Raw genomic sequence first — 23,712 nt, 5'->3', positions numbered from 1 at the left:
TTCCACAGAGGGAAAAGGGAAAGAACCAACCTCCAGCAGTTGTCTGTATAAGGTTATGTTTTGAACTCATGTTGATGATTTGTTCCCTACCCTCAGATGTCACCCTATATTTTGTTGAGCTTTCCCCATTGAAAGGTCTTTTGAGATTGTCCTATACTGCGAGTGGTTTCTTCGTCAGTTATGATGTCTTTATTATACCATTGTTACTGATTTATTTTCTGGAGTACCCCATCATTCCCATCCCTATTTCATTTTGCCACAATTCCCTGGCGTGCCCAGTGCTGGGTTGTGGAGCTGAACCTCAACAGATCCCCTCACTAATTCCTCTCATAGGATGTGTAAGTTATTATTCTGTACCTTTTCTTCCTCTAGCCTCCCTTCCAAGCCTTCAGCTCAAATCTGTAGGGATTGCACAAGTGCCTGCAGGGACTTGATTACCATCATCTCTTGGCTGCCATGTACCTCCCATTCTTCCACAGTGGCAGCCAATGCAGCCCCTAGAACAGCACAGATGGCTGTTTTGCCGCTTCCTGGTTTAGATTTTGCTTTAAGCTGCAATGCAATGATGCTGTCCAGCACAATCTCTAGCCCCTACACTAAGTCGTTCAAAATAGATATATTTCACTGGAGGATCCCACTTCTGACACCATTAAATGTCCATCATGGGGAAGTGTGAGGGATTCTTTTAAACCAATGCCTAGGGTGACATTAGTCAATACTATACAACATGTTAGTCAAAGTCAATACTGCATCTATGAACCATTTATTAATGAGGAAAAGTAAGTGGCTGTAAGAGGATAGAGAAGGCAGAAACAAAAGAAGGAAAAGAAGAGATGGGGAAAGAGAGAGAGGGTGTTTACCAGCAAGACTTTGCAGTGTACCACTGATGTCATGCGTACTGCAAGCCAGGAGAGTCTGCACAGCTCTCGGGAGGGGAAGATGAAACTTCCATGGTCTGCAGGTAGCATGTTTCCTGTGTCAGCAAGCAGTGGGATGCTCAGTGAGTCAGCACTCAGGCAGGAGAGGGTGGACGAGCAGTGGGTAGGATTATGGTAGAATTGCTTTAGGCTGCAGCAGGATTGTGGGCAGACAGCTGTTGGAAACAGCTGTATAGGAGAGCAGGCCCATGGACAGGTGCAACAGCAGCTAAGGCTGGGTGAGAAGGGTCAGCAAAGAATGGGCAAGAGAGAGCAAGGGTTAGGGCCAGGAGCAAGGCTAGGTGTAGGGCTTGGAGGCAGTCATTTTGGGCAGTCGGTGGATGGCAGATCTCAGCTAGCCTGGAGCAAGCAGGTACTGGGTAGGCTCTGGCAGGCTTGTGTGACACACTCCATAATTGTTTGTATACTGCATAGCTCCTCCTATGGTCTGATCATCCGAGAAAGATTACTGGGTAGTCTGGAGAGTCTTCTCCAGCAGCAAGGGCTGCTGCCCTGTAAGGGGCATAGTTTAGAGTCTAGTATTGGAGGCTTTCTTCCACGATAGGCTGCTGGAAAATGTCCCAAGAAATAGAACCCTTCTCTATTTCCAGAAGGGGGTGCCTGCTCAAAGACAGTCCTCAGCAATCTCCTCCCCTTCATAAGGACTTGCTGCCTGTGCACATGCTCACATATAACAGCCCCTATTGCACGTGTCCTTTTTAGATTCCCTAAGAGAAAGAAAACAAAAGGAAAAATTCCTAACCCCCAACAACATCAAATACTAGATTTACAACCACAGTTACGAATCACAGGTTATAACCACAGTTCAAGAAATAAAACTAAACAGTGTTGAGGTATTATTTCAAAATTAAATTGGTACCTCACAGTGGTGGTGGTGGTGGTAACAGCAGGAGAGGAGGATGAAAAATGGGAACCTTTGCAGGAATTAAATGTGTTAAATGTGGCCACTCAAGAATTAAAAGATCTCTTCAGAGAAGCTGGGAGTTGAGGGATGCTAGTGACTTGTGAGCTGTGGTGTGCATGCCTTCATCACCAGCCCTACAAGTCCCCCCCACTTCATCTGAGAGCTAACAAGGTTCTATGGGAGACATGGCATATAGATTATGTAAGTCATTCAGTGAATTGGAAAGTGCTGGTCGGGGTAGAAGTAGTTTCAGGTCATGTTGAAGCTGAAGCAGTAGGATGGCCCATTGGAGAAAGCATAGTAAAAGTGCTGAAGCAATGGTTCAGTTACTTGTCCAAACCCAAGTCCATCCAATATGACAACAACGGTCATTTTACCGCCGGGAAGGTCTAAGAATGGGCTAATCTGTGGGCACAAATTTGCGGTAACCTAATGGAAGACAATAGTCCTTGAAAAGATCTAGAAAATTGTAACCAGGTATATTACAAGTTTCACTTAGGCTGTACTATGATTTGATTGGTGGTACCCATCATGAGAGAGAAATTAAGAGAGTATGAGTATTTTGAAACAGACTACAGTGGGATCCACAATGGTGGATTCCTTCTTCCTGTCATCTTCTCCTGAAAAGGTTAATCCACGGGCTATTCAGAAATCATTGTTGCCATGTGCTGTTCAGAAATATTTAAATCATTGCTGCCACCTGTTTAACCTGTCATAAGATTTAAAGAGTTGCTGCCATAAATAAAACTTTTTGATTGACTGTTTGGCATTGTTTCACCATAATTTTGCTTAAGGGTATCCCAAATGCACCTCCGAGTAGGCAGTCCCTGACTGCCGTCAAGAATCCAACATTTTGTGGCTGTCCTAGACCAGGTGGCCCAGGATTGCACTCTTGGAACCTGACACTTTGCATATATAAAAAAGATATATTTTATGTAGTCTAATGTTTAGTATTTTCTTCACTGAGCATGAAGAAGTACAGATGTACAGTGGGCAGATGAAAACCAGCTTGTGTCTGCCTCTATGGACTAAGCTTTTCTTACAGATCTTGCTTACCTGTGGTTTTGGGATGGGAAAGGCACACAAGATAGCAGGAAATTATCTATGTAGTAATTAACTATGTAACCATTTGGTTAAATGTTATGCTGAGTCACTGTTGGAGACTACTCTAAGGCTACCACATCATGGTGGCAATCCTCATACTGTTGCAAACTATCATTGCAGATAGCCCAGCAACATTCCCCAAACTTACTCTTTTTTTCATGCTCTGTATAACACCAGACCTGCACATTTCAGCCTTTTTTCAATACATGTTTACAAAACACCAAGTACAGTGTTTCAAGGCTACTTACAAGATGACAACTGAAAGCAAAGTTTCATGATGCACATTTTTTTAATCTCCATTTTCAGAGAAACCTGTGAGAGGCTATTGTTTAAACACTTATCTTCCATCTCCTGATGTCTTGATCTCCTGATTATTGAACCATTTTAAAATGAAACAGTGTTTGCTCTTCAAAATTTGTGTTCATAATCTGTGGCTTCCCTTTTGCCCAAGGCTTGCTTTATTTGATAAGATCCAACCCCTTGATTGTCTGTATCTTGAGTCCGAAGTGTGGCAATTTGCTTCTTTTTCCAGCTGAAGATAAAGTAGTGGTCTCTCCACCATTTTTCACCCCAGCTTTCTTTCTCTTTGCCTTTTCTTTCTTGTAAAAGCCATGAGGCAAATTCAGCAATTACTAGACTCTGGCAAAGTTGTACCGGTGGGCACTTAAAGTCAGTGACATTTTGGATGGATATTTTCCCTTACTCAACTGATGAAAAAAAATCAGTTGAAGAGAAAGCAGGATTAAATAGGTTTGAAGTGCATAATGTACTGAGGGTGACCTTGGGAAATAGCATACCTGTAGTCTGTAGACAAGACTTCATATCTCATTACAAAAAAGCAAAGACAACATGTGATTTAATTGCAGTCACGTTTATTTGCATTTTCTATACACACTTTCTAGGTAATCAAACTTTTCCAACACATTTTTTGAGAGGGGTTCACAATGAAACTGTCACTGTTTTTACTAAAAATAAATACAAGACTTAAAGTGTTGCACAGCTCTAAAATATACAAAGGCTTGGATTTAATGTAAACTTTGAAAACATTTTACAAAAGAAACCATATTTGCAACAATTTAAAAAGTTCATATTTACAAATATTACAAAAATACAAAATGGATGCAAGTCCATAAACCATTGTCTTTTCTGCCAGCATGAACTGGTGCTAGTACCAAAATAGTTACACTGTAACCTTCTTAATTTTTTTTTAATTCTTTAAGTCATAACCTACAGTATTTCTCTATCTGCCACCATTGCAGCAAATGCACTCAATCACTGACCTTTGGCAAAAGCAAATATATGCTTTATTTGCTACAACTATCCCATGCCCTCTATGCTGCCACAACAACAAAAACAGAAAGGAAAAAAAAAGAAATAAAGATAATGTTATTTTTCGGAACACAGCTGTATAACTTAAGAAATAATTTTCATAACATCAGTGCAAGCAACAGAACAGTAGGTTGAAATGACAGTTCAGTAGTTACCTGATGCACATACTGTACCCTGTCTCAAGAGGTGAGTGATGTTCCCTTTGCTCTATGGCCTGTTCTCTGGTGCTTTCATGGCACACTTGCATTGCTACAGGGCTCCTGCCATTCATCTTCTTCTGACTCCCACATTTGTTCTGAAGTCTCTTCTTCATAGAGAATTTAGGAATCTGTTTGGGCTTCAGTCTGCTAAATGTAAATTAGAAAATCAAGCAAAAGGAGACTATACTCCAGTGGGATTGTTCTGTGTTTGTTTTGTATGTGAAGTATTGCCTCATCATTCTAGTAAAAACCCCTAGTGTATATATATTTATTTATGGTGTCTGTGAAATTTTTGATTGCTAATAAAAAGTGGCATCATCAAAGTCAATTCAGCTGCATTCTCTTTACTGTTTTGAATGACTGTTTAACTCAGGACTATTAAAACATTTTGTAAAAGTGCTCCTGGTAAAATTTTTGTGTAAAATGACTGAAGATGATAAACTAAGGATTTTCTGCCCATTATCTAAACTAGCTTTTCTCATACTCTTCAGAAGGTGGTTTGTTATATGCTAAACATTTCCTCTTAAAACATTCTCATTCATTCACTTCACTTGTATCCAGACTTACTTTCCTACCTAAGCTACTAATATGATTAGCCTTTTGTTTCCAAAGCCTTTCTCCCACTACCTTCTTAAAAACTATTTTAGACAATTTTGCAGCCCTTTAAGTGATGGACCATCCCTCATCCCAACACACCTATCACATGCACAGTGACTCTACCTCATCAACTGAATGCAACCAGACTACACAGGAGGACAGTAGGAAACTCTGAATAATATATGTCTTGTGGTAAGCATTAGACAAAATAAAATGTGAACCTTCCAGGAAAAAAACATTTTGGATATGTTAAACTCTTGATTTGCTTTGACTCCTTGAAATTATAACAGTTTTAGGTAGAATCTTCCTCTTCAAAACATGATGTGCCTTCTTTTAATAACTCTCAACTTTATGCGTTACATGATTAAAAGAAAAAAAACCCCAAAAATCGAATTCACACATCCCACCTCCCAGTCAGTCCTTTACTTATGCTTAAAGCCAGCTTTTAGTTGTTTCTTTATACCAAAGAATGCTCTTTCTGCCATCCTACTTGACCTGTCCTACTGCACACCCCATTCTTCCTTCACTATTTTCTCCGCACTAACCTTTCCTCTTTTCCTAACCATATCCTACCGCAACCAATACCAACTGCATCAGTTTTGGATAAAGAGGGCCTTGTCCTCTAAGCAGCACAGATGGGGCTACATCAGTGGATATTGTGGTGGCCCAAAGGAGAATCAGGTCTGTTGGTTTTATTCTGTTTAAAAATTAAAAGTATAAAGCAACTCACGGGTTCTTGCAGTTTTAAGATGAGAATATTCAAGTAACTTCAAGTAATTCAGCTTTTTTCTCCCTGCCTTCATTTGTATCAAAGCAGCTACTTTGATTTGTCTCCTTTCCCACCCCACCCCAGTCCCTCACCCTGTTCTGTGTTTCTGGTAAATCCAGACAAGATCCCTACTGTACGTGGCTGGCACAATGAACTGGAGCTTTCCCCTTTCCAGCTCAGCAAAGAATATAAATAATGCATACACCTACCTATTTCCCAGCTACGTTTTCACAGTGTCATTTTTGAAAATATTTAGGTAGCATGAACCTCATCAGCACAAAGAGAAAGCTTCACTGAAAACTCATTGCAGATATTTACTGATAAATCGAAAGCGCTTCTTGCATGCTTGCAATTTATTTGTTTCCTTTACAAACCAGAAACTAATCATGTTTAAAGATTATAGTTACCAGGTTATGACTGTGTTATGTATCTCAATAGCCTAATAGGAATATGGAAGTTAAGTACTGTTTCCTCTCACATTTATGCTCTCCGAAGCAATCCCTGCAAGAATAAAGGCCCAGGGGAGGCTGTGGGGTGGACTCTTTGGGGCTTTGCATCAGACCCAGCTTTGTTCTGTCAGAAACACAGTCATCTTCCCCATGGATCCTCATGGAAACCCTCCCAGCTGTGCTTTCCAGTTAGCTTCTTTGAAGCTGCCTTAGAAAGACAAATGGTTTCATTAATTCCCCTCACAGTCAGCCTTTCCATTTCCTTAACTAAGGTGGAAAATTCCTGCTTTCCACTGCTCAATGTCATCCTTCAGGCCTGTCACTCCAAAAGTGGTTATTGGTGGCCATGTTTTATGTTTGATATGAAAATGGTATTCACAGAATACAGTTATTACAATTGAATTTGTTTGTCTTCTATAAACAAAATTGTTATGCAGTAAATTGTTTGCCACATCCACTTTTTGATAATTCTATTTACAAATTTTTATCAAAAATATGATATTTACATGTCTTGTTAATTTCTTCTAAAGTTTGTTTCAGCTCATTTTAGTGTAGAAAAATACCAATTTTCAAGAGCATTTTTTTTGTTGTTTTTTTTTGTTTCGTTTTGTTTTCTCCCTAGGAAGCACTACAGTGAGGGATTTGTTTCTATATGGGCAGCTTCATGGAAAAAAACCCACCCAAAGTCACCTTTAACTCTATGGAAAGTGAATGGCCTTGAAATCTACAGTGACAATGGAAATGAGGGTGGGATAAACCAAATGAAGCCAAAAGAAAACAGAACAGACATAGCATATCTTCATCCTTTTAGAAAATGTAATGTAATAAATAGCTACAGCTGTAGTCCTCTTGTTTTCCCAGCATCTTCCAAACTCAAACACATCTAAGCATTGATATTGCCCTGTGATTGTTCTCTTTTTCTTCTTTTTTTCCTGTTTCTTTTTTTTTTTTTGATTGCTACAGTATTGGCCTCTTATGTTGACATCCTTAAGAGCTCGAGTGGTACAGACAGCCTGGCCCTGGCACCCACATAGCCTATGTAGAGCTTTGAGAAGACCGATCATCATGGGGGCTGCCATCCGAGTTCTCGGTCTCCCCCTCGGAGATGGCCTGCATGGGGGTGTTGTACAGCCTGCAGCGCACGCTGTACCGGCTGCTGCTGGCTGCCGGCGGTGCCCGCGACCGCCCCACCCGCGAGGATGCTGACATGGGAAAGTTCTTGGAGGAGAATCCTTCCGTGTTGACCCTGGGGGAGCAGGGCGAGAGCGGCGATAATGCATCAGGGCTCGTTGTGGGAGGAGACTCCTCCGTGCTTTGAAGGGTGTCCGCCGTTAGCTCTCCAGGAGACTTTGGCAAAATAGGACTTTTCAGAATTTCTGTGGCAGACATCCTGTAGCTGGAATCAGATCGGCTGCCTTTTTTAAGGAGCAGTAGCTTAAACTCCTCATTGGATGTGTTGGACTTTTTGGCATTCCTGTATATGAGTCCAGGGGACCTCTGACTACTAATGGGAGTGCCCACGTTGCTGGCTGGTGGCATGCTGCTGGTGGGCAGTGTGCTGCTGGTGGTAGGTTGGCTGCTGGTCCCAGATGAAGCTCTCAATCTGTTTCTTACAGAAAGGTCTCCAGAATCCTTTCTCCCAAGAACTTTCCTTTTTGATCTGTAAAAACACAAAGAAAAACTCTTTCATAGATTATTTTTGTAGTATAATGCCTAGCAGTGCTCTGGAGTCTTAAAGATACTTTCATATTAGCCAAAGTTCTCTTAACCCCTCCGTAAAATATTGGAGGCTATAAGTGACTAATGGCACTGAGCTGCAGGGTCCCTCTCAACATTACCCAGCCCTTCCAAGACAATGTATGCACAACCAGCTCTTTGTAAAGACAACAATGCATACAGAAACTTGGGTAATAATAAGAAGCAGCATAATCTATTCAGTATCAGAAAACTTCAATTTCAGTTGTTCTCAAATCTCAGCTGACTACAAAATACTCTAAAATTGAAGAGATGCCTTCGCATGTCCTTCTCCCTGCAACAACTCATTCACCAGAATGGAGCTGGTGGACTGGTAGGCAGAAGACAGGAACCACTGCAGGTAGTCTTCTTTGAAGACATATATGTTGGTTAGAGAGTAGCCTGATGTTTTTATCTGTAAAGCATCCCACACACGCCACGAAGATACTCAGACTGCACTCCAGGGCATAATAAAGCAGGTTTTAAAGCTGCCTTTTAGAAAATTAAGATGAGTTAACTAAAGAATGTAGTTTGAGGACAAGACTTAAATATAGAATAATCATCCTGCAGCTATTGTTAGTGGACAACTGTGCAGCGATGCATGTTACCATTTTCCATTGCCACAAGGCTAGGTCACCTGTGAATGACTGCAAACAGATCCTCAGTAGTGCGGGGTTTGTTTGGAGACACAAAGACATCCTCAGTGTCAGCCTGTGACTCCTCGCTCAGTGGAGACATGATGGACTCATCACTTGGAGAAGACTCTTAAAAAGGAGAGAAGCCACGTTATGAGTCAGACTCCACTGCACTTTGCAACAACACTGCCAGTTGGAGGCACCAGCTCTGCTCACAACCGAGTGGGCAATACCACTATACAGCCTTTACCCTCTAATCTAAAAGTTGTGTCTGTTCCATATTGGAGCCCATTAAAGGAGCACTGAACACAGGATCTCCCATTTACATAATTGCTGTGATAGTCTTCTGTACCCAGGGCCAATGCTCCTCCCTTTTCTCTTTTCAGCTAAAATGCAGCACAAGGGAGGAATAAATATCAGAAATACGTCTGAATACTTTGGAAAAGTGTAAGTAGCTTTGGGCTGGCTGGCTGGCCGGACAGCTAACAGACATGAGGGGGGTCTATGCTTAAACCCACAGAGGCAAGCTGATGTGCCACTTGATTTGGTATGACACAAAGAATTCCCAACTGACCTTTCAGCGAAGGCTCGTCTGTGCTGCCCACTGTCTCGTCTGCCCTGCTGTCATCAGAGGCACTTTTGGTTGGGATACCTGATGTGATAGAATTTTCCTGCTTGCAACCCTCTTCGTTGAGTGAATCCACTGCTGCCATCTCTGCTTCGTAGCTGATATTCCCAGGCACATGGTGGCTAACATCGGGTTGGTGCATTAACTGGTAGGTGATGGTAGGTCCCTCAGCCTGAGCTGAGCTTTCAGCCACAGGCCCAGCTTCCTCCTTCCCTTCGCTGCCTGCGGAGAGCTCTTGCTGAGCCTGCACTTGCTGAAGATCGTGCACTGCTTCTGCTCCCTGGATAGGTTTCTTTGTTTCATCATCACCTGTGGGGACAGCTGAGCCCTTCTGAAAGCCATCCACAGGGACAGCACTTGTCTGATTCAAAGAGATTTCTGGTAAGTGTTCAGCAGCCAGGTGTGTTTGGTCCTTCCCAGGTTTGATTTCAACCAGACCCGAGCTTGCTGAAGTTACAGCTTCTCTCTCACAGCTGTTCTGCCCGCCAAAAGAGGAGCTTTTCTCTAAAGGTGGCTTTCCAGGGCCTGCTTCTGCTGGGGAAGTGTCAATGTACAGCATTATGGCCTCATCTGTAGAGTACTGGCGTGATACTGGCTTCTTAGCTAAGAGTGGCCTCATTTTGCCTGGAGAGACCTCAGTTGCCATCAGGGTGGTCTCCTGTATGCAGAGCAGGTCTGGGGTACTGCCTTTATGTTTCACTCCTTCAGGCTTGTTGACTGCCCGGAGGTGGACAGACTTGAGAACAGAGGGTGTGATGGCAAGGGCAGAGGAAGGGCTGGGCTGTAGGGCTTCCCCGACCGCGCTCTGCTTGCTGTGGCTAAAGGTATGCAGCTGGTGCCTGTGAGCGAAGGGCTTGCTCAAGACATTGTGAAGAGCACTTAGGTCAAGGTGAGTAGGAGGTATAATCGGAAGTTCGAGGTCTTTGCTCACTGAGGAGGTGCCATCTTTTGAGAGTGGCTGCTGCAGTGATGACTTCCTCTCTGGAACTTTTGGCTTCCTCTTGCTCCCCCCTGGAGACAACGGTCCTGAAAAGAAAGCTGTTGGAAAAGAAGAGGTGGGCGTCTCTGACTGGCTGGAGTACCCACTGGAGGGTGAGGCTAACCCTGCCAACTTCTCCGGGGAGGCCAGTTTAAACTCATTATCAACAGAGGGGAGGGATGGGGTTGTAGCTCGTGACCCAGACTGAGATGTCTGGGATTCAGAGCTCTCTGGTGACTTGATGCACTCTATGACTGTAGTACCCGTAGCAGTGCTTGAATTGGACAAGGACCTATATGGATCACTAGATTTCAAGTCGTTCAGAAGCCAAAGGTCTGCATAGTGAGGTTGTTCAGCACCTTCATCTTTAAAGGAGGGGATATTGGTGGTGTCAAATGGAGTGTCCTTTAACCCACCATCATCCTGGTTTGGCCAGGGAAGCTCCTGCTTGGCTGGCAGGCTGGGGCCTTCCACTCGGGAAGGTGTGTTTGAAAACTCAAGGGGCAGCTTCATCTCCCTGGCAGTGTGAGAGATATGCTGCCCACTACCGATCTTTGGTTCTTTCTTGTCAGAAAGGTCGGTGCTGCCCTCTGATTTCCTCAAAGACGAGCTGCGTTTTGGTGGGGCTGGCTTTGCCTTTGGTTTCTTCAGTGAGATGCACTGCCGTGCCTGCCTCCTGTGGCTCACACACTCTTGCCAGGCACAGTCAGCTAGGCTGGAAGATATGCTCCCAGTCTGGCCACTCTCTGAGCCTGGGGCTGCATAGTTGCAAATATAGCTTTTATTACCCTTCAGACCGCAATCAAAGTGCATGGAGGTATAATATCCTTCAGTATCCACAGAAAAGTGTGAGCTAGTGTCTGCTTTGTCAGAGGGGGTCTTTTCGAGGAAGCTGTCATAGGTGGCCATGCTGGTAAAGCTGGGACATCCCAGGCTGTCTGCCTTCAAGCGCTCAGGGCTGAAATCCTGGCGACAGGAGGCATCATGGTGATGGTGCAGGTAGTTCCACTCACTGTCGCTTGTGTTGCTGTTGTTGGGGTCATCCAGTAAATCCGCCACAGTGGACGTGAAGGAGCTCGCCCTGTGGCCCCTGACCTTGTCTGTGTGGTCACCAAACTGCTCTGTGATGAAGACACTGGAGTCCTCATTGGCATTGGGAGCAGTATTGAGTGACAGCTCAGAGTCACAGTGTGAAGAGCCTGTTAGTGGAGGAGAGGCAGCAGGAGGAATGGTTTCAGATGTCTGGGAGGGACATGTGGAGCTGCTCCCACTCCAGTTGCCACTGGAGGACTGGTGGTCATCTTTCTGGTCCATGTGGCTGCTGAGCAGTACTCCTGCTGTGGAGATAGAATGAATTGGGCTCCCGAAGGTGTCTGAGTTGGATGAAATTTCACAGCTGCCTGAATCGACCATCCTTGACAGCCGCGATCTCCCCCTCTCGCTTATGCTGTGTTCGGGGCTGTGCAGGTGCTGAGGACAAGTTAAACCAATGGGCTGGCACTCCTGTGAACCCTGCTTGCTCAAGATCTCCTTCCCCTTTTTTGGGATCCTCTCCTGACCAGCCAGGAAATGCTCCACTTCGTACCCTGCACTCTTGGTGGTGGCATCCTGATGGCCCTCACTGGCCCGGGCGCCCTCGCGAGGAAGGCTCCGCGAGCGGATGCGGTTGCTCACGGCAGCAGCAAAGACCGCATCTCCGTTGTCCGCCAGCACCAAGATATTGCCAGTGGAGTGGGAGAGGGAGGCGACAACACTCTGCCCCCGCTGCGCACGGATCCGTCGCCGGGAAGGAGCAGCTATCAGAATTTCTTCCGTCTGGCACTCTGAGTCCCGGGTCCCCAACCTCCTGTTGCTGGAGCCAGGGAATTCTGGGTTTGTGTGCACAATCACATTGCGCTCTCTTGCCACTGGTGACTCGTCTGAATCTAGGACACATGGAAAGTTGGGTGAGTGGGAGAGAGCTCCACATTTCCTGGCATGAGACAACCCACAGAGCAACCCAAGAAGCATTATCTGCTGTATTTACTTTTTAATCTTTCTGAGCATTGGATGCAATTTAAGTTTTGTATAAAGAATTTATAAGGCAGACCTCCTGCCGGTGAGGTAGGGAAATTCTAGTCCTGCAACATGATTTCTGCAATGCGCTCTTAATGTGGAGCTGAGCTTGCTGTGCTAAATATTAAGACAAATACTAAGTCTTCAGTTCTTATGACTGTATTTCAGCTACTTAAAATTTTCAGAAGTGGCTGCTGGACAAAACACTCCATAAGCTTCTGAAAATAATTCTGTTTCGCCTACGTGTCTGTTCAGAATTTCCATTATCTGCTTCTTTACTATCAAGAATATTTGCAAGATAAAAGGATCTTTTTTTTCATAGCTTCTCTGATTGCCTATGCCCTATGATAAACACATTTCTTCTGCTTCAAATTAAGTTTCATGGCAACCAACCGAAACACCAGAACCATCTTCAGGTCCAGATGAACATTAAGAAATAACAATTCTATTAGTTTTGTTTTGCGCTAATAAGAATTTCACACTGAATTTGCCCCCAGCAGAGTTGCTCCTAATTTACCTGGATAAAAAGTGAGGTAATTTGGTAGATTTAAGGCAAATATTCTTGATGATATCGAATAATAGCAAGGAATTGAGGAGTGTGATAAATAAAAGGAATGTTTAGAAAACCCCCCTAGGGTACCAGCAGCTGTATCTATGGTGGATAGTCAGTCACTCATCCAAGTTATCCAGCTGTTGTGACAACTCATCATCACTTTGTGGAGTAACATCTGTCAGTTCTTTACCTTAAACTCCCCTGATGCAAGAAAAAACTTTCACTTAATCTAGTTACTTTTTATGCACATAACTATGGGTTCATAACAGAAATAAAATGAAAAATAAAAATATAACTGATTAACATTTACACAATAAGAGTTGAACACGTACATCTATATTACTCAGTAAGGCCCCCAGTCCTTCCAGGCCATATGGAGTAATATAGCTTTTCTTACTGTAGTAAATCAAAAGAACAAAACATGTCATTCCTGAACTCCACAAGCATTTACACTTTAAAGGTTTTGTTTCTTTGGAAGGCTAACTACCAGCTCATATCCCTGCAATTTAAGTTGGTTAGAAAGCTATCTATGGAAGATTTGTATTTATACTACACCTATTTCTTGTTGCACTCTTCTGGGGATGCCAGAGATGGTTTTCCTCCTCCTCAACTTTCGTCTCCGCTGTAGTACAGATTGTGAATGAACAAGAGAGCAGCGTATACTAGCCTCTCTGTCAAAACCAACTCCTGCAACCCATAAATAGGTCTCATTAGCCTTTAGAAATAGTAAACAATTTTTCATGGCTGGAACACAGTGGAGGTATGTGAGCTTGGATTAAGCCTGTGAATAAACATAAGGGAGCCCTTATGTAGCTCTTAAATAAATTATATCACAGTATATGACAGTTTTATATCTAATTCCAGCTCCCCCTCAGCAGCCTGGTCTGCCAAAAATAACAGAAGGCATAAAAGAAAAAGAACAGAAAAAGGAAAGAAAATCAGGAAGGCAACAGAGAACTCTTGGTAGTAGGGCATCTTTCTTAGAGCTATTTATCCATCTGTCATAGGGACAGTGACAGTAACTTGTCTGAAAAGCATTATCTGTTCAGCTGTAGCCTGACTTATTTTAAGCAACTAAGCGTAAGAAAACATTTTAAGGTTATAATGCCATATTTCAGTAGTTGGGTGCTTCTTAGGAGACCAATATGCCAAGGGAGCTAACATTTCAGAAAGGAAGGAGACAGCTAAAATGGGGCCAAGTCACCATGCAAGTTTAGAGACCATCCTCTGTGACAATGACACATGACTAAGAGTGACATTAACAGGGAGCTACTGTTTACTTGCACACATCAGGAAGTGGCCTGATTTTCCCTTGTGCACAGTACATGGTGGGAGTCTGCTCAGGTTGCACAATCAAGACCCTCAGTTTAGATTTAGAAGCGCAGGTTCTTGAGTACATTTGCTTATGACCACCTTCATACAGAATAGGTGAGAATTCATTATTTTCTTTATGTTTCCATGCCATTAGCAAAGGGAAGTGTCTTTCAGTTTGATTTTACCCTGTGTAGTCAAAAAGTTAAAAGGAGGTTGACCATAAGGCCAGTGCCCGTCTGTGCTGGCTTTTTGCACAACAGTACATTCACTCATGCTCTCTAAAGTTGACATGGGACAGGTTGGAAAAAATGTGCCAGGTCCATAAAAACACTAACATAAGGATTGCTGGTACAGTGGTTTGTAATCTTAAGAAAAACGAACAAACTAAAGCAAACAAAAGGAAAAAAAAATCCTGATAAGAAGCTCTATTTTAATAGCGTATAATTATAGAAAACATAATTATACACAGACATACACATACATATTACATTACATAACAATGTAAAACATTAAAAAGTAACTTTCTTGTAAAAGTTCTTCTTGAAATCTACTACAGTGAAATAGAGGCTTCAGACAGATGTCCTGTAACCACCAATGCCCCTGGAATAAGCAGAGGAAGAACTTTCTTTAATATAGAACAAAAGTGCCATAAACTCCAACAACAATCATTTTCAAAAAAGTGAACATTTCTCAGGGTTGGGAGAAGCTTAAAAAACAAAAACAGAGAACTAAAAGCAAACTCTTTGAAACAAAAATCAATCAGCATCATTGCTGGTTTTCCAGCAACTGTGAGTTAGCTGAACATGCTCTGTGTGCCAGATGCACGGGGGTCATCTCCGAGAGGGAAGTGGAAGAGGGTATTTCTTCCCCGTGATGCATACAAATTATTCCCATTAGTGCTAATGAGAATGATACACATAAACATCCAGAAGATTACATACCATTCTTGATCTGTAAAACTGATCAGTGGAAAATTGGTTCCAATGTATGGCAGGTGGAGTCTAGGCAAAAATGGCTATTACTGGAAAAGTTAACATTGGTCCCAGACCTAACTGTCCTCTGGCTACACTAGGTGACAATAGCTCTGTCAGAAAACCTGCACTGGTTAGGGTCCTTTATTGAAACTAGAAGGAGCATCATTTTATCACTAGGTTTACCTTGTGGAAGTATGCCACATTATCTGTGAATTTCTGTGGGGATTTCCAGGGACAGTGCCCAACCCACAACCTTGACCAGCTGGCTCCCAACCTGCAGCCCAGCAGGGTGTATGCAGGCAGTTCTGCCACCAGCTGCCTGTTCTCCTGTGGCCAGAGCGCTGTCATGGAGAAAGGGACACCCACTCATGGCTGCCACCTCCACAGGGAGGAAGAGCTGGTGGCACTGTGCGGCATCACCTCCTCTGCCAGGACAGAACTGGGACTGTGTTGCCGTCACTGGGAGGATTCATGCAGCTGATGGTGGAGCAGATGGGGACTTGTCACCGTGATGCTATCAGCCCAAAAGCCTTGTTTGTGAGCTGAAGCTGGACTGTAGGCATACAACTCTCTCCAGCACTGTGGTGAATCCTACAGCCTGTCTTGCAGGAAGGTTTGTGCTCCACTAATAAACATTGGGGAGAACAATGGGAAGTGAGGGACTGTGACCTTACTCCCACCACCCAGTTACTGGGAAAACAGAATTAAATAAAAATATTTTCTCTGGAGAATGAAGGTTAACTGAAAGCCCCCTGCTTTTTTCCTGATTGTTTACATTGAAGTCTATAACTGTGAAAGTTAGCCCACTTTATGCTCTTAAGTTAATCAAAACTTGGTACTTGAAAATATTATTGAGGAAAACTCAGATCAACTTTATCTTTACCATAGCCCTCTGGAAGGAAAGAAAGAGAAAAGGAGAAAGAGAAAAACAGCCTGATTTTGATTCTGGAAATAAGTAATCTATCACATTTAGTAAGTGATATACCTGCTGTTTCTATAAACAAGTTCTCCTTCAAATAAATCTAGTCAAATATATCCAAATGTTATAGAAATAAAAGAAAATGCCATTACTATACCTTCAGCATAGCTGCATGTAAACAGATCTCAGAGTGATGATTTGTATGCTACACATTCATGCCTTGCATGTTTAAAGCACTGCAAATAGTAGCCTACATTCTCTAGTTTATCATCTCCTGCTACACATGATAATCATATGATTAATTTTGGCGGTTTTCTACATTATTTCATTCAGCTACATTCAAAAAGTTATCTGAGGTCTTTGTTAATACAGATTGTAGGTTATATACACAACAAAACTACATTGTTTATACAGGGAACAAGGGTTATGTTACACCATGTAACATGACTCTGAAATTATGGGCCATATTAATCCTAGATGCGGCTTCAGCAACTCCAGCAGTCACGCATAAGGGATGAATTTAGCCCACTGTCTTTCAGAAACTAAATCTTCCAGCTAGGGTATTTGCCCCCAGACTGCACAATCCCATGACTTCAAATAAATTAAACAAAATAAGTACTTGACCTTCCTTGAACAATGCAATAAATACAAAAAGAAATAGAAGAGATTTGTACCAGTGACATTGATGGGGATAATGCAAGAAGAAATCACTTGGGCATCTTGTTTCATTTTCTCCTCTGGAGTTGGGAGAGGTAGTGCTTTACTCCAATTGGTTTGTTTATCCAGTGTAGAAGGGATATTATGTATTGGATTTTTCGGCCTCTGCCCTAACATGACATCTGTATCTTCGTCCTCTGGTGGATGGGACTGCAAATGAATACATTCAAAATCAGTGTCTCCCATTCAGGCACACAAGACTAATTTTGAAACAAAGCAAACATACAAATCAGAAACCAGTTACAGGGATGCAGGAAGGAATCATTGTAAGTCACACAGCACCAGCCATTCTCCAATGGAAACTTAACATCCTGCTAATAGGAGAAAAACACCTTGGCATACTGAAACTCAACACATTTACAGTGACATTTATAGGCCATCTCCCCTGACAGAAGGGGCACATCCTGCATTTGTGTGTAGCCATGGCAAGTGTGTCCTCAGTTACCACAAGCATTAGACATGTGGGTTCTCATTAGCAACTGCAACTGGCCTCATATAACCATTCATTCAAGCGTCAGAAGGTCCAAAGCTTGAAAGAAGACTACTCCATATTTCAGAATAACCATTTGCATTTCATTTGTACAAACGCAGATCAAGAGCAGACCATAGTACAGCCACCCAACAGCTGTGTGGTGGGAAGTGGCAGGTGTTGACAGTGCTGGGACAGGGGGATAACAACCAAAGAAAACAGTAGCCACCACCAAAAGACATTCAAAAGATTGTTTACAAACCATGCATATTTTTATAGCATACTACAAGAAGTACTAGATGTTAAAGATGAAGAAACAGAGAGAAAAGTAAACAGCATGGAAGAAACACAGACAGTTTGTTTTCTTTTGGAAGAAACCCAAATCCCCCAATACCCTGGCTTGCAAAGAGAAATAAAGCAAGTGCGTCTTCATGTGGTCCTGGCTGCCAGCTTGGGTTTGAGGGGGTCTCTTTGTTTGCAAAAAAAATGTTTCTGTTTTGTTTGGAAGGGACAGAGGGGAGAAACACTTACCTTTACCTTCTTCTGCCTAATTTCCCTCCCTTCTTCTATTAATACATTCTTCTGTAAGCTGTGACAACTGTTTGACCAGCTCAGGACATCTGTCTGCCTCTCATTTTTTAAAAAAGAAGTGCAGTCTCTTTCCGAACTGGCTTTCTCTTCAGTCTTTAATTCCCAGCTGCTTAACTACCAGCCTTCCTCCTCCATGCCTGCTGTTTACACTTTATTTGCCAGTTTTAGTTTAGGTAGCACACAGAGCAAAGATAAAATGTTGCTCTACATTGCCATGGCAGAGCATTGAGCAGGTGGGTGTTGAACACGGCAGGATCATGCCCTGTCTGCCATTGTACTTCTGCCATTCCTCCGCCCAGGCTCCTCACAAATCCTGGGGGAATTAACCATCTCAGGCTTGCCAAACAGCGTTTACGTCCTGGCTCCAAAAGCATTAAAGATCTTAACTCTGCAGCTACTATTTAAACTGTTGGAGGGCACTTACTTACCTTGTCAGTGTCACCTCCTGCAGCACCCCCAGACCCAAGACAACACACGTTTCCTCTTCTCCCGCCCGCAGAAACCCCTCTTTTCCCACGTAGGATTTCAGTCAAACATTGCAGCCTTCTTTCTGCCTGCAGCTTTTGTGCTGATTCCCGGCAGACGTGAATAGCTCATATAAACTTCAAGCACAAAAGACTTTGTTTCCTAGGTAACTCCCCCCCAACCCCCGCCCTAAGTTTGATGCATGCATGCAAAAAAACCCACCCTTGCACACACACACAGGCACGTGGGGACACACACACACACACACGCACACACAGACACACACACACACACACACACACACACACACACACACACTGCATTTGTTGCCAAATTTATCCTTCCCTGGATGACAAAGAAGTGTTGGACAAAGCGGGAAAAGTGACCCTGGCTGCCAGAGCTCCTGCTCTCCAAACAGTGGCATCACCAAACGGCCAGATAATAAATACCTGCTGTCAGTGTGTCCAAATTGTCCAAACCATTTCTTACCGTTTCGGAAAAAAAAGACGGGCAGATGAAAAACATGGCAAGAGAATTAAATACAATTGCTACTGCTATTGAGTCTGTCTGAGTTCAGGCCTTTTAAAGGAGGTGATAGAGAGAGGCAGCTTTGTGGCCTTGAGCTCCTGAAACCCACCCAAGGTATGAAGAATGAAAGAAGGGGGGAAAAAAAGTTATTTTTGTGTCTTACTGACATAAGAAAAACAGAAATGGCTTCTTTAGCACAGTAAAGTTAGCAAGTGAAAAGCAAGCAAGAGGAAGGGTTAGGATCTGGAAGGGAGAAGAGTGAGACAGGGCTGTTAATTGAGGATTGCTTGTTTTTCCAGTACCTTTCTACTCCAGGGGGCCATGTGGCAACACTCAATTGGGGAGGGCGAACGGGTGCTGTTAAACTATAAATGTGAAATGTGGAAAAAAAATTAAAATTAAAAACATACACAAAACAATTCTTACAAAAGCACATAATTTTTGTCTGGATAAATTAGCATCAGAGCCAAAACAAACAAGAGATTTTCACCCTGTTTCCTGTTGATGTGTTTGTTCCCCACAACAGATTGATTTGGATCCCTGTGAAGTCTGTGTTGGTTTTGCTTACTTGGATTAGACAAAACTGCAGTGAACTTGTTTCAGCCTCCTTGTACAGACATGCCTAAACTGTCCCAAGAATGCCTTGTATTGATTTGGTAACTCAAACTGTGTTCTGCCTAAAGCTGAAGCAGTGCAAGATATCCAATTGCATTATAAATGTAAATTATTTCATAGTATAAGGATTTTTTTTCATTTTTTTCTTTAGTTTTAAATAAATGGATATAAATAATGATGCTTATGGTGATTAATCAAATACATTGATTGCTATGTGTTTCTGATGATATCACTATTTCTCCAAGTTTGCAATCATTGTGGCAGGGTGACAATGACCAATTGGCTTTTTGTCACTTTTTGTAACACTTGAAAGGACAAATAGCAATGGCCACAGTGTCCTGGGTCTTGCTGAATCCTTATACCTCCAAAATTCTCTTCTGTCAGACACTCTGGTTTGTTTGTGGCAGCGTCCAGTTTTCAAAATCAAGGAATGAAGGACATCTGACTTCTTTTGAAATAGGACATTTTAAAAAGAGATAAAGAAAACAGGTCTGTTGACAACTCTGGAGATCTCTAGCACGTATTTCTTGGTAGAGGTTATTATCTCTCCATGCATTAGTTAGCAGACTAATAATGCCAAATGATTCTATGAATGTTTTTCCTCCCAGTTATTATCAACCATTATCAACACGGCTGTGACAGATGAACAAACCTCAGTTTGAAAGACTTTGCATTATATGGTCTCCTCTCAAGACAAAAAGTTGTACTGAGTCTCAAAAGGCCTAATCCTGCATCTCTTCCTAGATATACATCTTCTGTTTTCCTTGGTTCCCATGGGAAGCCTCCAGATGAGCTGTCCATAAGGCTTACAGGAGACCAGAGCAGGGGAAATCAAAAGAGAGCTGTTCCCAGTGAACATTTCCAGCAGCTTAGTTTCTGCCCAGGCTATTGGAAAACCAGTTCTCCCAAGGTCAAAAAAGTCCTTATCTCAGAAACAACACCTCTGTTCATGCAACAAAGGCTGTGGAGATACTGAGTACATTCAGTCTAATTACTCCTCAGATACTCAAGGATGATAAAGCAGACTGATTGCAGGTACCAGGATGCTTGAAATTCAGTTCCTCATGGAAGGTGCTTGAGGATCTAATTAGAGGAACTAATGCTGCTGAGGTGACAACAGTTCAGGATATGAAAATCTTTGCAATATACCATGGCCTGTGATTGCCAGTGCACAAAGAGGACAGGAGGGACATCCTGCCCTGAGCTTCAACCACAGCTACATGCACAAGCCACTCAGGGGCAAATCTGTCCAGGAGAAAAACAGCAGGACCTCAGCTTTGTTCTCAGAGATAGTAGTGTGGGCTACAGTCAAGACAAGCAAGATACAGTTACCCATCTGTCTGTTCTATCAGTGTAGCACTTCCCTACCTCACCCATGTGCCACTCTGCCAGGTGCCTCTGAGAAAACTCCTGTCTGGTTCCACGTACCTACAGCCGTCCTCTGATGTGCCAGAGGCTCAGGTCTCTGCATAAGCATGGCAGGACAAACTTCCTGGATAAATTCCTATCATTAGAGATAGGGATAGCCTATCACTGGATATAGGACAAAAACGAAGGTGACCAGCAAAATTTCAGTTTCTGCTCAGTTGTGCTCCTGAGAAAGCTGGTGCTACCACTACTTCACCAAGGGGTCCTGAAGTCACTTAGTGCCTGCTCCCATGTGCTGCCTGTTGTTGGGGCAGCTGAGGCATTCCAGCACAGAGCAGCAGCCTCAGCATTTCATCTCCTCCATGCAGGGGGAGGGAGGGAGCTGCTGCTTTTCAAAAGTTCTCTTTCATCCAAAAAACCAAAATATCTCTAAATGTCCTGAGTAAACACGTAATCAAGCAAGAAATTATTATTATAAACCCAAGGTTGTTCTGGTCCAATGGGCAAATCTGAAGTTAAGCAATTTTCAAAGTTAATTTATTTTGTGTGGGTGGGCTTGGCAAACAGATAGAGTGATAATCATTCTGTTAAATACAAAGCCAGAATACTTTGTGTGCATTTTTCTTTAATGGCTAAGATTGCTTTGAAACTAAACTGGTGCATAATTGCTTGAATAGGGATTTGTCACTGACATATGTGAGGATTTTTACTTCCTGAGCTATCCCATCAACCTTACTTGAAGAGGTGCCATTGTGCTCATGAAACTGCCTTGCAGTAAAAATCTTGTTGCATATGCACGTGACCTGATTTCTCAGTGCTCCATGTCACTTCAGTGTGAAAGTCTTTGGTTTCTGTGTGCTACAACAAAATAGTCAGATGTCCAAGTCTGACTAGTCAACAGAGGTTCCCCTGTAGAGAAAGAGACAGTGGCTCTGCTGAGGAGCAATTCAGCTCACCTTCCTTCAGCACTTAACTTGGGCTGAGATGAAGTACCGCTGAACACTCTCACCCTTATTTTAGGAAAGAGTATTACTAGCAAATATGTTTGTCAGGATTCTTCATTAACCATTTTAATGAATTGAAACCTTAAAATAACATCAGGACAGTGACAAAGAAGCAAATCAGTAAGTTGACAAACTTGCCAGCCTGGCAATTTATGAGTCTGCCCCATTTATTGTCCCAGAGCTGGGATATGGTGAAGGAAATGAATGGGTCAATAACAGGACAACAATACCACTTCTGCCCCTCTTCTCTTTTCCATCCCCCAAAGCTCTGAGACATGACTGTTGTTCACCATTTTCAACATATAGGAAAGACTGGTTCAAGAAGCGTAATTTGTGTTATATTATGTACCTAGCCTGCCTTACCTATAGTGATTGCCTTACAGGAGATTCTGGGATTTCAAAGTTAGTGCATCGGGCCTATGGAACATGGTGCAACCATGATAGGAAAAGCATAACCCCAAGAATAAAAAAGCAATTTTTCCTCAGTTAATTAAAGATTCAGAATGCTAAAGCCTCAAAAAGAGCATTTATCCTCAACGTATTTGTTGAATTTAGACATTGCTGAGTTGATTCCTTCCCCCTCAGCTGTGTTTGATCAGGCAGGCAAGGGGTTATTCCACAAGAGATTTAGGTGGGAGAGTCTCAGCCCCCAGCAGCACAGGGCTAGCACAGTCTTGGTGAGGGCAGTTGGTGGCTGCTGCACGCTGCTGCACAGTGCTATTCTCCAGAGGATTATTTCTGACTCCTGCTGCCTAAAAGCTGCAGCTAACAAAAAGCATTAGGTATCAATATTAATTCTGACTTCAGGCTTCTATTGCAGTAGGTGTGGGAAATTTCCCTCCCAGGAAAACCTTATGAATATAGTGGGTGATATTCACCCAAGCAGAGCATCAGCATGTTGCTTCAGCATCTGCAAGCTTTATATATCCTGTTGTCTCCAGCAAACAGAACATACATAAAGTTTACTTTCACCCCATGGAAGCACAGAAATAAGGTGTACAGTGCATCCTGACATCTCATTTAAGAACAGTCATTCATGCACTGAAAAGGCAACATGTAGAATAAGTGTGAACTAGTGTTCAATCCCACCTTCACATGAGTACAGTACTGACTCCTGGGGCTCTGATTGAAACCTCTGTGTATCCTTCTCTCTGCCTGTGAAATGGAGAGCCTGATGCTTCCTTAACTCACAGGAGTTAAGGAAAATGGTATTTATTTACATGATAGAAAAACCTGAAGGTCTAGAGAAAGGAGAAGAAATACTAAGAAAAGGCTACCAGCTCTCCAGTATTTTCAGAGCACAGTTGACTGTAGATTAGAATTCATAATTATAATTCATTACAATTTCATAACTATAGAAATTCATAACTCTTCAGCAGCTTTCTTACACAGTCAACTGGTGCTGAAGAGAAAACAATGGGAATATTTCTGGCAGTGCTATTTTTGCTGCAAATCACAACCCTGCTCACCTGCCTGCTCCCAATGTTAATATTTTTGTATGTTTCATTATCCTCAAGCTTTTATTTTCTCTGCTTGTGGGTGTTTTCTTTTCTTTTGGAGCATTACAAATGCAATCAGCTAAAGTACTGACAATCCTTTAATGATTAATGTACGGCTCCAGTGTTTTGACAATGTAGAGTCAAAACTAAGACATGTTTTGTGACAGAAGACATACCACATGTGGTATTTCAGCAGACAAAGGTACAAAATAAACATCTCACAATACAGGGTAGTAGGTATTAGGCTCATTGCACAAATGGTGCTATACAAGTTCAGTCCGATGAATAAAGTCAGGTAGGTTTTATTTCTAACAGCTTCAGGCAGGATTTCTGCACACAGAAAGTGCAGAGCCTGTCCCTCAACTCAGTTTTTTC

General features: G+C 42.7%; 1 protein-coding gene across 1 annotated transcript in view; it reads right to left on the bottom strand.

Moving 5' to 3' along the window:
- Positions 1–6,938: 6,938 nt before the first annotated feature.
- Positions 6,939–23,712, bottom strand: part of NHS (NHS actin remodeling regulator) — a 242,449-nt gene continuing 225,675 nt past the window's right edge. Inside the window, exons 4-9 of the mRNA XM_062515135.1 lie at positions 19,154–19,216; positions 16,756–16,948; positions 13,430–13,561; positions 9,234–12,191; positions 8,662–8,788; positions 6,939–7,950 (exon numbers count right to left, since the gene is read on the bottom strand). Of these exons, the coding sequence (XP_062371119.1) occupies positions 7,326–7,950; positions 8,662–8,788; positions 9,234–12,191; positions 13,430–13,561; positions 16,756–16,948; positions 19,154–19,216 (4,098 nt within the window). The 3' untranslated portion in view covers positions 6,939–7,325. The remainder of the gene's footprint in view (positions 7,951–8,661; positions 8,789–9,233; positions 12,192–13,429; positions 13,562–16,755; positions 16,949–19,153; positions 19,217–23,712) is intronic.

The sequence above is a fragment of the Cinclus cinclus genome, chromosome 2, assembly GCF_963662255.1.
Source record: "Cinclus cinclus chromosome 2, bCinCin1.1, whole genome shotgun sequence".
NCBI lineage: Eukaryota > Metazoa > Chordata > Aves > Passeriformes > Cinclidae > Cinclus > Cinclus cinclus.
The sequence above is the reverse complement of the archived record's forward strand: the minus strand, read 5'-3'. Positions and strand labels throughout refer to the sequence as shown.